The following is an 18,715-nucleotide window of genomic DNA, read 5'->3' on the forward strand; positions in this document are numbered from 1 at the left end:
CTAGAATCAAAGAGCATAGTGCAGACATCAAGCATGAGCGGACTTTGAAATCAGCTCTAGCTGAAAACTCCTTTTCAACCAAACACCATATTTGCCTTGAGAGCACTCAAGTCCTATCTAGAGAAGGCAACTTTTTCAAAAGAAAACTAAAGGAAGCCATTGAAATTTTCAATCACCCTACCAACCTCAACCGCGATGAAGGGTGGTGTCTTAGTGCTTCCTAGCGGCCACTTCTTTCCAACATCAATTAGCCTTCTCCTTCTTCGTGTTCTCTCTTCTCTCCCTCTCTCCAGCCCCTGTCTGGTCGGTTTTCTTGTCCGTGCTTTTGTTTTTTTTTCTCTTCTTGGCCTTCGCTCTTTCGGGCTTTCTAATTGCTTTTGCTTGTTTATTTATGTTATATTTTATTTCTTTTTGTCTTTGTTTTTTCTTATTTTTGATGTTTTTTTTTTTTAAATATATACATTTGTGTGTGTACATACATATTTATTTATTTTTTTTATTGTTGTTTTTATTTGTCTTTTCTCTTTCCTTTTCTTTATTTTTTTGTTTTATGTTTTTATTTCTCTCTTTGATTGTATTTCTTTGGTCTTTTTTGTTATATTTTTGGTTATGTGTCATAATAAAATATATATTTGTGTGTGTATACACATACACATACATATACATGCATACATACATACATATTTATTTTTATTTTTTATTGTTGTTTTTATTTGTGTGTCTTTTCTCTTTCCTTTTCTTTATTCTTTTGTTTAAGTTTTTATTTATCTCTTTGACTTGTATTTCGTTGGTCTTTTTTGTTATACTTTTGGTTGTGTCACATTCATATATATATATATATATATATATATATGTGTGTGTGTGTGTGTGTGTACATACACATACATACATATTTATTTTTATTTTTTATTGTTGTTTTTATTTTTGTCTTTTCTCTTTCCTTTTCTTTATTCTTTCATTTTATGTTTTTATTTATCTCTTTGACTATATATATATATATATATGTGTGTGTGTGTGTGTGTGTACATACACATACATACATATTTATTTTTATTTTTTATTGTTGTTTTTATTTTTGTCTTTTCTCTTTCCTTTTCTTTATTCTTTCATTTTATGTTTTTATTTATCTCTTTGACTTGTATTTCTTTGGTCTTTTTTTGTTATACTTTTGGTTATGTCTCATATATATATATATATATATATATATATATATATATATATATATCTGTGTGTGTGTGTGTTTTTGTGTGTTTTTGTGTGTTTTTTGTTCTTGTTTATTTCTTAATTTTGATTTTTTCTTTCTCTATTTTTAATCTTGGTTTATCTTTTGTGTTTTTGTTTCATTTTCTTGTGTTCTCTTTGTGTCTTCCCATTTTTATTTTTCTTGTTTATTTGTGCTATTTTGTTTGATCTTATCTGTCTTTTCTTTTTGGTAGTTGTTTCTATTTATGTTTGATTTATCTTTTTTTGTGTGTTATTTATTTTTACTTTCACTTTTATTTTTTCTTTCTTTATCTTTTAAATTTTTTTTTCTTACTTTGGTATTTTGGCCTTCTTTCTTGTTCCTCGTGCCTCCCTCCTCTCTCCTCCCATCTCTTCTTATACTCCAGGTCTGCAACTTCACACCTATTTTGATTCTTTTTTCTATCCTGACGATGTATCATGGAGTGTGATCTGACACGTTGACTCAAAAAATTGCACACAATTTAATCCAGAAACAATTTGATCTATACTATGGATTGTGGAAATCTCTTTATCTTTGATATTATTTTATGTTAAATTGCTGAATTTTTACCAAATTTTTTCACCCATTCCAAATCAAAAACAGATTGCCAAGTTTGAGTCTCAACACTATCATATCTAGGAAGTTGATACAAAATCAGTAAAATAGAGCTAGGAGGTCAAAACACTAATCATTTTGAAAATTGCCAATTACCTAACTTTTTGATTTCGTTGTTAAGTTATAATTGCATTACTTGTGCTAGTCAAAACCAACCTCTGTTCTTCAAAGCATCGCTGTACTACAAAAAAAATGCAAATACGCATTAGAACATACTTACCTTTGCATCAAGAGAAGAGAAATCTCTTGTACCATTTCGTGGTTTCTTCTTAGCTTCCTCTAAGCAATCCGGGCATGTAAAATGTTCAATTGTTTTGAGTCGATTTGTGGTCAGGTTTATACATGCAGGATGGAACCTGACATAATTTACAAAGCCCATTCAGTGTATGAAATAAGAGTAGCTTTCTAGAAATCTCATATCAGAAAACTTTTAGGACAGTTATACAGCCTCGCACAAATACATACATAAAGCATTATGTCTCCCAAAGCAATAAAAGGATGGTTTGGCTGGTATGGGTTCCTTATATTTTAAGCTACAAAAGAAAGGGAAAGATTCGCTTTGCTACTTTATTTCAAGAAGAAAAAAAGAATCATATTATAAATGTAACCTCTAATATGAATGTATACAAGTGATCTCAAAAACGTAAATAAAGGCATTAGTAAATGGAAAAAGAGGTATCAAAATAATCCAAATTTATAATTGTATGAGATCATATTTAGATTGGACTTGTCATCATTTACCCTATTAAGAGGGTCAGTGACACGGGCAATTAACTTCTCTGACAGATGCCATAGAGGAGTTCAGTAAACTTCATTTTACTTCTTTTTTTCATTGACTTGTTTGGCACTTTGTTTTCTTGCTGGTTTCATGTTTTATCACTTTTTTAATGTTGTCACTATGAATGGTGGTCAGGCCTATGTTAGAGTGAAGTGTCCCTCGAATGTTTTTCTAGACAATATGATATTTAATGTTTCTGTACTTAGGATTTCCACCAATGCATACATATATTGGACTCACTTATTGCTGAAGTCATCCTTGATTGTTTTGTAAATGGCCTAGATTTTTTAATGTGAGATGTCACCCATTCCATGTTTTGCTAGATGGCTCAAAACATTGATGAGTTATGAGTTTTGTAGATGGCTCAGATGCATTGCTTCTACATGATATTTACATTGGGATCTCTTCAAAGATATATTACATTTCATGAGTCCCTCGATATGCTCATTTTGCTGATATTTGTGAGACTCTTCTTTACATGAGACGTCTATGATGCAGAATTTCATCAACAGTAATATGGTGATACAACGACGGACCCTTTTGTACATTTGAATTGGTTCCCCAAGTTGTAGTATTTCAGTCAGAAAGTGGCTTGAGGGGGATATTTGCATGGCAATCAATACTCCAAAATTGTAAAACATTGCTGCCATAGTCTTGTGCACTTTGATACTTACTATTAGAGGTTGCTGATGTTTCCTTAACACTCGGTGCATTTTGGTTCTTTATTACAAGTACTTGAATAATGCAATTTCATTCTTGCTTTTGAGGCTTAAGAGTTTGTTTTATGTGTGGTTGGTATTGCTTCTGTTTGCATGAACAACCTAGTTAGCAAATTGCCTATTGCAGCATGTGAGAACTGTTATGGAGCCGCTTCTCATGAATTATGATGTTCTATTAAGAAGCTTGACCCCTTCTACACTGAGCTACCTTTGGCTATGACAAAAGGATTTTGTGATTCCGAATGATTTCATTTAAGGGATTGATGATCCTTTGGTTCTTGGGTGATCCCTCTTTGGTTTGAGCAAATCTTAGTAGCTCTTGGGTGAGCTCCAATGATTCATAGGGGCCTTCCTTTTGTTGTACCCATAGTTTGCAAACTTGGACTCAACACAGATTTGGTAGACTGAAAATTTACAACTCCATGAAAATTTGGCAGTACTCGACAACTTGAAAAATACTTAAATTTATGGAAAATACAGCCACAAAATGTATCAAATGAGTTTGGTAGGGGTTTGGGGGCAACATCTCAAGCAGGGTTGAGGGTTGGTGCCATTTTCATAATTTTTAATAAGGAAAAAAAGCTGTGTATTTTCGCTCCAATTTGCACAAGCATGCTCAAATGCCGAAAACTTGCAGTTTTTCAGTGGTTGTGCCATGTTTTTGACACATCTATTGCCACATTAGGTTACCTGTTCTACATCCAGTGAGTTTCATGCATGGAATCACCAAGTCTTGCAGCTTCGACTTTCCAAAAACTCATACACAGACATGAGATTTCCCTGTGAATACCCAGCAGCCAAAAAACTTGCAAGTACTCATCAAGTTTGTTAACTACGTTGTACCCATCCAAAACTTCATATTTGTACTTCTCGAAACATATTTTCGCTGTTAATTTATCAATCATTTGTGTGCCAAGTCTTGGTCAGTAATAGTCATTTTCAGTCAAGGGGCCAGGTTGTGTCAAAGTCTTGGTCAGTAATATTTATAGTTGTACTTGTACTAATGAATTCTTGCAGATTATTTGTAATTGCATTATTCTCAATAAGTGAAAGAAAAAGGAGACCAAATCAGATTTTAAGCAGCATTACTAGCATAAAATTCAGGCAGCAGTCTGATTTTACTAAAGCAAGTCATAGAAAGAGATAAACATGGGACATGTTCCATAAGGAGGCATAAGCTGCAAATCGGGCCTCAATAAGGTGATGATGAGATAAGTGACTGGCACCCATGCTACAAGGATGGATCAGAACCCAAAGGTGGTGCACTTTGTATGGCATTTAAAAGCAAGCTCTACAACTAATACAAAATAGCATCCAGTTAGCACAGGAAAAGACAAAAGAAGTTGCCAAAAGAATCCCAGCAAAATAAGAAGTTTTAAAAAATTATAAAAAGGCGCGTTCTTTATAAGGAATTGTAAAGTCAAGTGAATCATCCCAAAGGGAGAATTCTTTCTAGACACATAAGTTCATTTGTCTTGTTTTGTGAGGTGGCAGCCCAATCAACTAAACAAATCATGCCAAAGCAACGGCAAAAGAATAAGTATATGACGTAGTTTTTGTAATGTGTTACAATAAAGAAAATCATACCTAAGAGTGAAAATTAGGGCATAGATTTTCAAAGGATAATGTGACAATATCGATCAGTGATTCACACCTTTAGAAATTTAAATTCTAAATAGTGCTCATTTCTTCTAATACTTGTCTTGTTTGAAATATATCATCCTCAATATTCTTCCCAAAACAACATCTACGAATAGTCAATGATATTTTTGAAACCTCCTTAAAAAATTTGCCCTGCAAAACAATTCAAAATCCCTTTTTGGTTTTAAAAATACAAAAGATGGAAAGATCAAGATGAAGGAGAAGTATAAGTTTTATGGGTGTTTTTGAGGGCCATATAAGAGGGTTTTCATAAATTGCAGCTAATTCCAGACAACAAAGAGAATTTTTTTTCAGCAATGGAGCTACATGGAGACTAATCAAAATCAAGAGTTTCAATACAAGGTAGAATATCAAAGGGTTGGCAAATAGAAAGAATCAAAGAATTTCATCAGAACCGTCATCCAAAGTTGTATTGGAAGAAGTTTACTTATATCTCCAAATCAACTATTGTTAGCTCATTTATCATTACATCTCTTGTCATAAAAGAGATGTGAGCATAGATTGATAGTTTGTAACAATTTGTACTAGAGCTTGAATGCTTTAGTTTTATTATTGATAGATAGGATAATTTATAATTAATCTTGCATTCATTCAATCAAGTTATTCCTGGAGTAGAAGTTCAATTGATTTATTTTATTTATTTTCATTTTATGCTTTGTAAAGAATATAAATAAATGTCATTTACACTTAAATCTCTAATAAGAATTTTCAAGTTTACATTTTGTTGACATTGTTGTTCATTGAGTTCTAAGTTGTGCAATTCAATGGTTATTGTGTTAAATACAATTTACTAATAATTAATTAAAAAATTGTTTTAATTTTTTTCGCTGCTAGTTTCGTCCTTGGTTTAGTCATTAGTTGCATTCCTCAATTTTGTGGTTTAAAACTGTGCAGTCACAGCAAACTCAGTGGCGGCTTAAAACACCTAGACGACGTGGCCTTTGGCCCATTGCCCCATATAAAACTTCACCCCAGCTGTGCTGCCACAACTAGTGGCAAGCAATTTTTTTCAAAACCCGCACTTGCCAACAGTCCTATGGGCACCCAAGGACCCAAAAATTGGCCCCTAATGCCCTAATTGGACAATTTTTTCAATTAGCCATAACTTTTCACCACAATGTCTATTTTTCGAAAACGAGATATCAGTAGAAAGCTAGTTTAGTGTACTTTCTAATGGAGCGGGTTATTTTTTCATATTCTACTGTTTGGTGCCAGTAACTATTGCTTGAAGTCAAATCGCCACTTTTGGCTCCTGAGCTCATAACTCTTTGCCACAACCTTTGATTTTCGCAATTCTTACAGCATTGGAAAGGTACTGAGGAGCTTTTTCAAGCCACCCATGCACTTTTTCCAAAATTAGTCCCAGGTACATTTTATTTCAATTCTTGCCTTAGGTGTATCCTAGACGATCACTAGGACATGCTAGCATTTGGGAAGGTGCCATTTTGATCAAATAACTTCATTTCAGCTCCAAATCATCTATCAATCCCTATTGGCTTCAATCAGATTCCATGGTTGCTCCATAGAGGGCATTCCAGTGTTCCTTGGGAGCACAACAGTCAATCCAATTTTTGTTGCTTAATTAAGATTTGAGTGTTGCTCCATCAATCAAGAGTTTCCAATGTTTCTCGGCATGAGAATCATCTTGTCTTTGTTGCTTCAACTAAGAGACCAGAGTTTACTCCAATAGTGTGCTTCCAATGTTTCTTTGCAGCATGTTATCTCATGGTGGGGGGTCTATATAGTCACCCTCTTTCCTTCCTATGGAGAGGAAATTCATTGTATATTCATGATGGATGTAATCCTCGAGGGGTATCAGTGAGTCCCTCCATTCATGATTGTTTTTGCTAGTCCATGTGAGTGCACCAGATCCCAAACTGAAAACATACCCAAATGTTGATTTTTTGTCATCAATGGAACCTGCCCAATCTGAGTCTGTGTAACCAATAAGTCTAGGATAGTGATTTCTGTTGTACAAAAGACCAAAATCAGAAGCGCCCTTCACATAGCGCAGCACACACTTTGTTGCTACCCAATGATCAGCCTTGGGGGCTGTCATGAAGCGTGAAATGTAGTTCACTACAAAACTGAGATCAGGCCTAGTAGCAGTAAGGTAGATGAAACTGCCCACCAGTTGCCTGAATGTTGATTCATTCACCACAAGTGAATCTGATTTGGCTGTCAACTTCAGCCCTTTCTCCATAGGTGTGGATGCAGGTTTGCAATCTTGCATCCGAAACTTGTTTCACAGACTACAGGCATACTTTGACTGAGATATGAAGATACTACCTTCAGTCTGCCAAACTTCAACACCTAAGCAATAGTGCAGAAGTCCCAAGTCTGTCATGTCAAAGGACTAACACAAACTCTGTTTGATCTGATCGAGACAAAGTCTCCTACCAGTAATAATCAAGTCATCGACATAGACAACAAGGAGAAGAATATCACTACCAATGTTTTTGACATACACATTAGAATCAGATGGACTCTCTAAAAGCCATTATCTATGAGGTACTTGTCAATTTTGATGTACCAAGCCTGAGGAGCATGTTCCAAACCATAGAGTGCTTTCACCAGTCTACAAACCTGAAGTTCTTTTCCAACAACCTTAAAACCTGGAGGTTGCGTCATGTAGACCTCTTCCTGCAACTCACTGTTGAGGAATGCACTCTTAACATCCATCTGATGGACTTTCTAACCAAACTGAGCTGCTAAGGCAAGGACAAACCAAATGGTACTCATCTTGGTTGTAAGAGCAAAAGTCTTCTCACAGTCAATGTCTTCCTTCTGTAAGAACTCCCTAGCAACGACACGAGCTTTGTACTTGTCAAGGGCTCCATTAGCTTTATACTTAACCTTATACACCCAGTTGCAGCTAATAGGCTTCTTCCTGTTGGCACTTTGATGATGTTTTGATTGTCATTGATGGACACACACTTTCTTGATGTATGAGTTATGCTCAACCAGTAATTTCCCCAACCAGTATTGTGTATTATTGAATGTATAGTCTTTAGACTATCAGTGTTTTGCAGAAGATGTTTACCAGTCACAGATTGACTAAAGAGCTCAAGCGGTATGAAGACCTGTTGTGACGTATTCACACATCGCCCCATTATAAATGGGGACCCCTACTTTTTGCTTTCTGGGGTTTGTTTTTCTAGGTTTTTTAGGGTTTGTCTGTTAAACCTGTGCATTTTGAGTGTCGCTAGGGGGATCACTAGGATGGCAGGCTCTGCTTGAGCTAGGGTGAGTCCACGGGGCCCCAGAATTAGGGTTTCTTTGAGAGTCTTCCTTAGGGCCTGGTTTTGCTCTTGTTGCTAATTGTGTCTTGCTTGGTGAGTGAGTATCATCCTTGAAGGTCTAAGCTAGGTCAAGTTGGTGAGTGATGAAGTCTGGAATGTCATCCTAATCTTCAAATGCCCTGAAATTTGGCTAAGTCTCGAATGTCTTCCTGATCCTGAAATTTTACTGTCTGGAAAACTGAAGAATCCTCCAAAAACTAGATTTTGCATTATAACTCCTGGAGGTCTGAAACCACTCTCAAACATCCTGACAGTATACATGGAATATAACTTAAAGTGAAGAAAAGTGAAGATTTTGCCCAAAGTGTGAATTTCGCTCTTGACCCTTCCAAAGGGTCTAGAGCGAAATTCATTATAAACCTCATTTGCTCCCTTGTTTGGGCTTAAAACTTTGTTCCTTGGGTGAAAACGATGAAATTTTGTCTTGTAATGAAGAATGAGATTGAAAGGATGAAGAACCAAGTCAAGAATGAGATTTTCGCTCCTGACCCTTCCAAAGGGTCCAGAGCGAATTTTCTCAAAACCTCTCTTTTCTCTCAACTTTGTGCTAGATCAAGTGTGGGCTAAGGTAAATTCAAGAAGGAGATGTCCCTAAGAATGACTTTGAGTTGCTAGTGATCCAGGAATTTAAAGGAATTGAGCAAAATAGTGAATTTCGCTCCTGACCCTTCCAAAGGGTCCAGAGCGAAATTTCTAAAATCACCTATTTTCCCTGCAGGTCAAGTCAAACTTTGAGTTTTTATAGCTTGGATGAGTGTGAGGAGAGGTGTTCTTGCCCTTTTGAAGTTGATTGAGGTTGAAAGATGGAGGAGTAAGCTCAAATCATGAATTTCGCTCCTGACCCGTCCAAAGGGTCCAGAGCGAAATTCTTCAAAGCACCTATTTTCTCCTTGGATGAGGTCAAAACTTTGGTTCCTATGGCATATATGGAAGTGGAGTGATGTATTTTTGCTTGGCAATATAGATTGGAGCTCAAGAAATGAAATATCAAGCCTAGAATGTGAATTTCGCTCCTGACCCTTCCAAAGGGTCTAGAGCGAAATTCCCCAAAACCACTTTTTTCATCAATTTTATGCCAAGTCTACGGTGGTTCAAGGTGAATTAGGATTGGGAGTGTCCTTAGGTGTGACCTTGACTTGCTAGTGATTATCAAAATGATGGAAATAAGCCCAAACCAAGGATTTCGCTCCTGACCCTTCCAGAGGATCCAGAGCGAAAATCCTAGGATCACCTATTTTCTTTGCAAGATAAGTTAAGTTTTTGGTTTTTATGGCCTAGATAGGAGTGAGGCGATGTGTCCTTGGCAGAGTTCCCAGACTCGCCGCGAGTCAGGCGAGTTCGCCGAGTTGGCGAGTCGAGCCAAGCTCGGTGAGTTTTGCTGACTCCCCGCTCAGACTCGGTGAGTTTTGGGCGAGTCAGGCGACTTTTGCCAAAACTCGCCGAGTTCGAGCTCCAGGACTCGGCCGCGCGATAGAGGCAATTCAAATTTTAAAAAACAAAAAAAATAAAAGTTTTTTCATTTGTTTTTTTTTACCTTTCTCTTTCATATAACCCTAAAAAGGTCTTCTAATTGTTAGTTGTGAGAAGAAGAGAGGAAAAGTGAGAGAGAAGAAGGAAAACAAGAGGCCATAGGTTTGCAACCAGCAAGGAAGAAGAGCATCAAGGAGACCACAAATCACATTGGGGAGGCCATAGGCTTGCATTGAGAGCATCAAGGAGTCCAAAGCAAGACTTCTCAACTCATTTGAAAGAGTTAAGGTAGATTTTGCTGGTTTTTTTAAGTATGTTAATGGATTTTTTTCATTTGTTTGTTAATTTTTTTTTAGTTTAACAGTTAACTTTCCAAATCTTGAATGTTTTTATTTTTTTAGCTTAATTACAATGAGAGAAGTAGAATAATGGCAAAGTGCAAACCCTACATTTTTTTAGAAAAAAATTGTAAACATGTATTTACAATTTTATTTTTTTTTAAAGTAGGGTTTGCTGATTTTTTCTATTAGTTTATAACTTTATTAAATTTTCTTATTGCAGCAGCCTTCACGTTTAAAAAACATTCATTTTTCACAATGCCTAAAAAAGATGAGGCTTGGAAATATACTGAAGACTTTATTGGCAGACAAAAAAATCAACAAAATGTTTTTTTTGTAAAGAAATTAATTTTGGTGGCATCAATAGATTTAAATACCATATTGCCGGCATACCTGGCCATGATATTGAGGTATGCAAATTACAAACTCCTGAGGCAAAACGTTTCTGTTATGTCCAATTAGAAACACATGAACAAGAAAAGTTAACTAAGAAGAGGCAATTGGAAGAGTTAAGTGCTATTGGCTCCCATGCACCCACATCCGCATCCACATCCGCATCTACATCCGCATCCGCATCCGCATCCACATCCGTAGGCTGTGTTGGAGAGGGTTCTTCCATGCCTCCCTTTCACCCTAGTGCTTCTGCTAGTGCTAGTGCTTCTACTTCTACTCCTCCTAGTGGCACTATTACCTTTGGCCCTAGAGTTCCGAAATCCAGGTTGGATAGTTATTTTGTGCCGCATAATACTCCTGGGGCACAACCCTCGCTTGAGGGCATGGGTTGGAACAAGGAGGTTCATGATGCTGCAAGAAAACAAATTTGCAAGTTTTGGTACTTTTGCAACATTCCATTTATTGCAACCAGGTAATTCTTTTTGATTTGATTGCTTTAAGTCTAAAAGTAAATTTATAGTTTGAAGTTGAACTCTACTTTTTCTAATCATAATCTATTTGTGATAGGTCTCCTTATTGGCAAGGCATGGTAGATTCCATAACCATTTGTGGTGCGAGGTTTAAAGCCCCTACCGATGCTGAGTTAAGTGGCCCCCTCTTGTTACAAATGGTTGAGGATATGAAAGTTGAGCTAGAGGACCACCGACAGTCTTGGAGCCAAAAGGGTTGCACCATCATGACAGATGGTTGGACGGATAGGAGGAATAGAACACTCCTAAATTTTCTTGTTTCCTGCGGAGGTGATTGATCATGATTCATTCTAATTTGTACTTCCCTAAATGCATTGAATAAATTAAATTTTGATTTGTTGAAAGTTTGAAACTCTATTTTCAGGATCCACCATGTTCTTGAAATCTATTGATGCTTCCTCACATGTGAAAAATGCCACATACTTATGTGAGGCTATTGAGGAAGTCATACAAGAGGTGGGGGAAGAAAATGTGGTGCAGGTGCTGACAGATAATGCAGCAAGTTATGTTGTTGCAGGTAAATTTTGAACTTTTCAAGTCTTGATGGAGAGGCATCTATGATTATTTAAAATTTTTTTAACACATCAAAATTTCTAATTAACTTAAAATTGCTGCAGGTAAACTTTTGATGGAGAGGCACCCGAAAATTTTTTGGTCTCCTTGTGCGGCCCATTGCCTTGACCTCATGTTGGAGGATATTGGTAAGCTTGAATGGGTGAAATCAATAGTTGAAAGGGCCAAAAATATCAGCAAGTTTATCTACAATCATGCATTGGTCCTTAGCATTATGAGGCAATACACGGGGCAAAAGGAGTTGACTCGTCCTGGTATCACGAGATTTGCCTCAAAACTTCCTCACACTGAAATCCTTGATAAAATCAAAGGCGGCTTTGAGGCGTATGTTTGTTGGTGAGGAGTGGACTTCCTCATCCTATGCTACGACCACTGCAGGGATAGATGTGGTAAATTGCATTTTTGATAAGCCAGGTTTTTGGACCCACTGTGGAGAAACCGTGCAGGTAAATTTATTACAATTTAACATTTAGTATCTACTATCTAGTATCTACTATTTAGTAGTTTAATTTTAATTTATTAACAATTTAACTTTGCAATTTTTCTTTTTTTCTAATTTAATTTGTGACTTAATTATTTTTGTTTAACATTATGTGTAGGTCACTGAGCCCCTCGTAGTTCTCCTACGAGTTGTTGATGGGGAGAAGCCCTCTATGGGCTATATATATGAGGGTATGGATAGGGCCAAGGAGGCCATTAGGTCCATATATGCAGGAGATGAGGATAAGTATGGCCCCATTTGGGAGATTATTGATAGGAGATGGCAAAACCAGCTTCACAGGCCCATCCATGCAGCAGCCTATTACCTCAATCCGGCATTTCGATTCCGTGATGACTTCAAGGCAGATGAGGAGGTTCTTAGTGGCCTGTATACAGTGGTTCAAAAGTTGTGTACTGATGGCACAGCCTCAAGTACAACGCTCCAGCTGGATAAATATAATAATCGAGAAGGGGCAATCTTCTCAAGCAGCGTGTGCATAGAGGCTCGAACACAATTGCAGCCAGGTAGAAATATATGTAAACTTAAGATTCTTAAGTTTATGGCTTATGCATTTTAATTTTTGATTTTATAATCTAGCCTTAAAGTTGGAAATGAGTTTGATTTTTTTTTCTTTTTTGTTATTTCAGATAGATGGTGGCAAATGTTTGGGCCCTCAACCCCAAACCTTCAAAAAATTGCCATCCGTATTTTGAGCCATCCATGCAGCGCTTCTGGATGTGAGCGCAATTGGTCCATGTTCGAACACATCCACTCGAAGAGGCGTAATAGATTGTCTGTGGAGAGGTTGAATGATCTTGTTTTTGTTCATTACAACCTCCGTCTTAGGACCAGACAGATTTTGGACACTGACTCCACTCCGATCACTTTAGCGGAGATCGATCCAGAGTCTGAGTGGATCACTGAGTCTACCGATCCCGTCTTCACTGAGAAGGACCATGAGTGGGTTGACCAGGTAGACAGAGAGGCTGAGGCTGAGGATGAGCTAGAGCCTGAGCCATAGACTTGTTTTTGTTTACAGTTATATATATGTTTGGGAGCATTTGATGTCATGGATTTTATATACATTTGACAACATTTATAACTCTATATATCTATGTTTTCTATTTCCTTCAACTACAATTTACATTTCTACGCATGTGATGGATGTATGTTTATGTATGTGATCAAATTAGCTTCTATTTGATGATGTTATAGTGTCTTTAAGCTTTATTCAATAATGGGTGCATGAAACAAGTTTTAAATCGTTAAAAATCTCTAAATTTCAAGGGTTTTTTATTTTGTCGAGTCATAGCCGAGTCGTCACCGAGTCATAGCCGAGTCACGAGTCGAGTCAGCCTTGCCGAGTCCGAGCCGAGTCTGAGTTTGGGAACTTTGGTCCTTGGTCTTGGAGGTGGATTGGAGTTGAAAGAATGAGGAAAAAGCTCAAAACAAGATTTTCGCTCCTGACCCTTCCAAAGGGTCCAGAGCGAAAACCTTAAAATCCATCTTATCCTTCAAATTTTGTGCTAAGTCAGGCCTAGATCTAGGTGAGAGAAGCCCTTTGGATTGCCTTTGAATGATTTTTTATCACCAAAAATGCAAGTTTTGAGCTAAAACATGAATTTCGCTTCTGACCCTTCAAATTTTGTGCTAAGTCAGGCCTAGATCTAGGTGAGAGAAGCCCTTTGGATTACCTTTGAATGATTTTTGATCACCAAAAATGCAAGTTTTGAGCTAAACATGAATTTCGCTTCTAACCCTTCCAAAGGGTCCAGAGCAAAATTCTGGATAGGTCCTGTCCCTGGCTAGGATTTTGAGTGAATTTTCCTTTTCAAGCCTTTTTAGGATCAAGCATTTGTTGCCAGGTTGAGAAATGGATTCAAGTGAAGGAGTTTAGAGGAAACAAAGTGAAAAGGATGGAGCTAGGTAGGGGAAGACAAGCAAAACATGAATTTCGCTCCTGGCCCTTCCAAAGGGTCCAGAGCGAAATTCTTCAAACTACCTATTTCCTCCTTGTGTCAAGTCAAGACTTTGAGTCCTAAGGCGTGGTTGAGGTTGAAATGATGTTACTTTGCCTTGCAAGATGAAAGTGAAGTAAAGGAGATGAAGAATCAAGCCTAAGACTTGAATTTTGCCCCTGACCCTTCCAAAGGGTCCAGGGCGAAATTCACAAAATGTCCTTTTTTCCTTCAAGTTTGAGCTAAGCCAGGATAGTGGTCAAAGAGGATTGGACTTGGAGATTGCCACAATCATGCATTTGAGTAAGTTTTGGGTCCAAGAGGTAAGGATTTTAAGCTAAGACTTGAATTTCACTCCTGACCCTTCTAGAGGGTCCAGGGCAAAATCTTTTGAAACTCCTATTTTTCACCTTGTTTGGGCCAGGCAAAGAGCTAGTTGTGAGATAATGTTGAAATGAGGTCTAAATTGGGCAAAATGCAAAATTCACTCCTGACCCTTCCCTTATAGGGCTTGTCCCTGGGAAGGATTTTGAGCGAACTTTATTTTAAAGTCTTCTTGTTGATGATTTAAGGTGGAAAATGCTTTGTTGAAATGAACATGTCATATGTACTTAATCACCTTTTGGTTTATTTTGCAGATGGAGAAAACCAAGCCAGGGCAAGGACGACCAATTCCAGTCCATCATCATCAAGGATGACCACTTCCAGTCCAGCATCATCAAGGACGACCAATTCCAATCCATCTTCGTCAAGGACGTTCCACAAGCAAAAGGGAAGACTCAAGGTGTTCAAGGAATTGCCAGCTATCTCCAAAGCCCTTCACTTCGCCACACTAAGGAACCACAAGATGACAAAGAAAGGCAATGCCAACATTTCAAGGAAAGGTACACCATCCATCCAGCACATCAAAGACAAAGGAGGTCAAAGCAAGGGTACGTTGAAGAAGCAGATAGTTTCAGAAGAGTTAATTAAAGTTAGCTTCTCAGCTTCATCAAATTGAACATCAACCAAGTTACAAGTGTCAAACAAGGTGGCATCCCAGTCATCACTCCTCTAATCAGATTGGTCCACCTCAGCGTGTCCAGATTCAATGTACATAATTTAGCGAAGGCGGCACAAACTTCGAGGCACCTACCCCTGCTTCCTATTGGTCCTCACTCCTGGAATGTAATTTTCTCATTGGCTAGAGGAAGTTTGTTGTAACAAACCCTAATTAGGGTTTCTATCTTGTAATCCTAGCCATTGATTCTAAATCAATCAGAGTCGTCTATTTGTAAAGGGTTTCTCTATAAAGCCCTGGCTCCTCATTTTTAAAGGGTTAATAGTTAGTTCATAGAGGTTAGAATAGCTAATAGTAAATAGTCGGAGAGTAGGAAATAGTTAGAGTAGAATAGAAAGAGAAGGCAAAGATTGTTGCCAAGATATTGTTGTAAAAGATTTGTAAACTTCATTGAAGAAATGTTGAATTCTATGGGTCGATTCAACAATTTGCATGGCCTCTATACTTCTCAAATTTGATTTCATGTTATTAGATGAGTGGAAGAAACGTGTATGATCGATGGTGAAATTCGCATATCCATACTACTAGCAGTTTGTTGATTGCAGACTCGCCTTGTGTAGTCAACTGGAATCATTCAGCTTAAGCTTAACTTCAATTGTCGCTTCTTCATTGATATGCATCAGCCTGATGGTGTCCATGCCTGTTGCAATGATTTGAACATCATAAAGCTTTCCTCAGAAGATAGCACTAATCTTGTGGAGATGGTCCTGGGATGTCAAAGCAAGACTTAGTTAGAATTTCATCAAACGCCATTCATTGCCCCTACATTCTTAATGTTAGAATTAGATCCTCCCTCGCCCTTATCCTTTTTTCCTTTTTCAAAATCTAGGCCAATGAAATCTTGTGTTCCAGTAATATTCAAAGCAAATCAGACGTTTAGGTCGTCAAATGTAAGTCCCCTTCTGATTCCAGTAAAATCACATCATACCGCAAAGAGCTTATCCACGAGTAGAGATCCTACATAACAGAACCTTGAAGCTTCTCTGATTGATCCTTCTGCAATATCTTTAGCATTCGGGAGTTTTATTCAAGAGAGGATAAGGTACCTTTAGGTATTTTATTATGTGTTCGTATGTGTACAAAAGACACATCAACAAGACCCCAAGCGGTTCGAGGATCTCAAGCGGTACGAAGGAACAAAGCAGTAGTTAACTTTTGATCGAAACACTACGATCTACCAGTCTACATTTTTGACAACCAGTAATCGGTATATTGTATTAACCGATATTACTCTGTGATGAGTAACCAATCGGTATTTCTGTAATGTGTGATGAGTTATCATCTACCGACACTTTGACGGTGATTTTGTGTCGTGTTACCAAATGTGTCCAGATGCACTGAACCTAGGAACTTGTAGTCTAATCCTATTGGACCGACATGAAATCAGATTCTTTTATAAGGACATCATGTCTAGGGTTTGCATGTATGATGTAAGAGATGTGTAATAAGGTTATGTGCGATCTTTGCAGAGAAGATTAGGTCTGTGTGAAGAGATAGAGTGTGGAGATATTGAAGACTGAAGTAATGCTGAAATGCATTAACAATGAGTTGTCAAGGATCTAACCAAGCATACTGTACTAGTATCTAGATCACTCACTTGTTGATTACTAATATCTTGGACAAGTCTGAAACCCTTAACCGGTTAGGCTCAGCAAAGCCTTTGTAAATCCTCTAACAAGGTGGTTCACAACTGTGGATCTGAAATCCTTTAACAAGGTAGTCTTTAACAGGACTTATCTCCTAACAAAGATCTAGATTCCTAACAAGATTTGTTCTGGTGAAGAACATTGTATGACCTTAACCGGTCTGGTTTCTATTCTGCAGATAGTTACTTGTAAGTTTCTGCTCACCGTGGTTTTTCCCATTTGGGTTTCCACGTCAAATATCTTGTGTTATGGTGATTGTGCTCTTGTGGGTGAATGTTTTGTTTGCTATTTGGTTTGCATTTATCTTAACCGGTTTATTAGTGAATCTGTTGTACCGGTTATCTGCTAAATTGTTTAAAAGTTTGTTTACAGTATTTTTTGGTATACTAATTCACCCCCCCCCCTTAGTAATCATCAATTGGTATCAGAGCCAACCTTTCTATAAGTCTAACCACTTGGAAGGAGATATGGGGGAATACAGTGTGGGGGAACTTACTCATCGTCTCACTTAGATTGAGAGAGCCTATGATGAACTCAAAGTCAAGTATAAAGCCTCTTTGGCCAAAAGAAGAGAGCATGCTGAAAAACTGATGGAACTTACTGAAAATAGCTCTTCTGATGAAGCTGACATGGATGCCCAAGTTGAAGAAGTTGAAAAACTGAATGAATCCAAAGCCAATCTGAGAAAAGAGTTGGAAGGACTGACTATCAAAATGTGTCAAGAGCTTGAGAACCGAAAGAAAGCTGAAGATCTGGTAAAAAACAAAGATCATGTGATCTCCAAGCTGAAGCAAGAAATCAATGCCCTTACCGCTCACCTCCAAGAGAGTAAAGTGGAAAAAGAGGAAATGCAAGGTGAACTAAACATGGCTATTTCTGAGAATGCAACCTTGATGGAATCCAATGCTGCTATTTCCAAGGAACTTACTGAGTCAAAGGAGATACTTGCCAAATTCAATCAGAGTACTACTAAGCTAGAACAAAAGCTAGAATCGGCAAAACCAGTAAAGAATACCATTGGACTTGGTTTCTCTGGGTATGAGGAAGGTGAGACCTCTGGAACAAAAGCTGAAGCATCAAAGAAGCAACCAACATCCAAGGATAAAGGTAAGCAAAAATTTAAACCTGTTTGCTTTAATTGTCTCAAAGGAGGACATACTACTAATGTGTGTAGAAGCAAGGCCTACAACAATTTTCCTTATTTTCTAAACAATAAGCCTAGATCCAATAGATTCAATGGAAACCGTTATGCATGCAACAAATTTGGGCATAGAGCATTTGAATGCATGTCTGTTTTGCACAACACTGGGAGATATCCTCCAAGGACTCAAGGAGTTATCTCGGAACCCTCTGTAAACCGGAATCCCAACCGGTACAATACCTATGACCATCGATCAGTTGGTTATCAAGCAGCAACTAGTTGGAGAGCAACCTGTTTGATCTGTCGTGGTAGCAGTCACACTGCTGCAACATGCAGAAAGAAGAATGGAAGTATGAATAATGGACCATGGAGAACACCTGGAATGGTATGCTATCATTGCAACAAACCAGGTCACACTACCAGAACTTGCAGAATGAGAAAGAACCTACCGGATGATATACCGATCACTCCAGAAGGGAAGATTGATGTTGAAACCGTTCAAACGGAAATGAATAAAACTTGGAAAAAGAAACCAAAAGAAGTGTCACGGGATGAACCAGTTTCTGCACCTAGTGTGGAAGTCTCTGAACCGGCAAACTGAGCTTCAGAAAAGCTTAGGGGGAACATATCGGTGAAATATTTCGAACCCCCGGTTTATATCGGTAAAGACCTTAACCGGTATATGTTACCTGTCAGTCGATAGAAGACTTGAAGCGGTAAAAGGCAAAATTAGGGTTTGTACCCTAATGGTGATGCATTTATTATGGTAGGTGACAGTTTGTTTAAAAGGGATTTTCGACGCCATTTTCACTTATCTGTTTTCG

General features: G+C 37.7%; 1 protein-coding gene across 3 annotated transcripts in view; it reads right to left on the bottom strand.

Moving 5' to 3' along the window:
• Window positions 1-18,715, bottom strand: part of LOC131046889 (chromatin remodeling protein EBS) — a 113,650-nt gene that overhangs the window by 42,623 nt on the left and 52,312 nt on the right. For all 3 annotated transcript variants that reach the window (XM_057980701.2, XM_057980702.2, XM_057980703.1), the window contains exon 4: window positions 2,061-2,196. In XM_057980701.2, the coding sequence (XP_057836684.1) occupies window positions 2,061-2,196 (136 nt within the window). The remainder of the gene's footprint in view (window positions 1-2,060; window positions 2,197-18,715) is intronic.

Source organism: Cryptomeria japonica, chromosome 2 (genome assembly GCF_030272615.1).
Source record: "Cryptomeria japonica chromosome 2, Sugi_1.0, whole genome shotgun sequence".
Taxonomy (NCBI): Eukaryota; Viridiplantae; Streptophyta; class Pinopsida; order Cupressales; family Cupressaceae; genus Cryptomeria; species Cryptomeria japonica.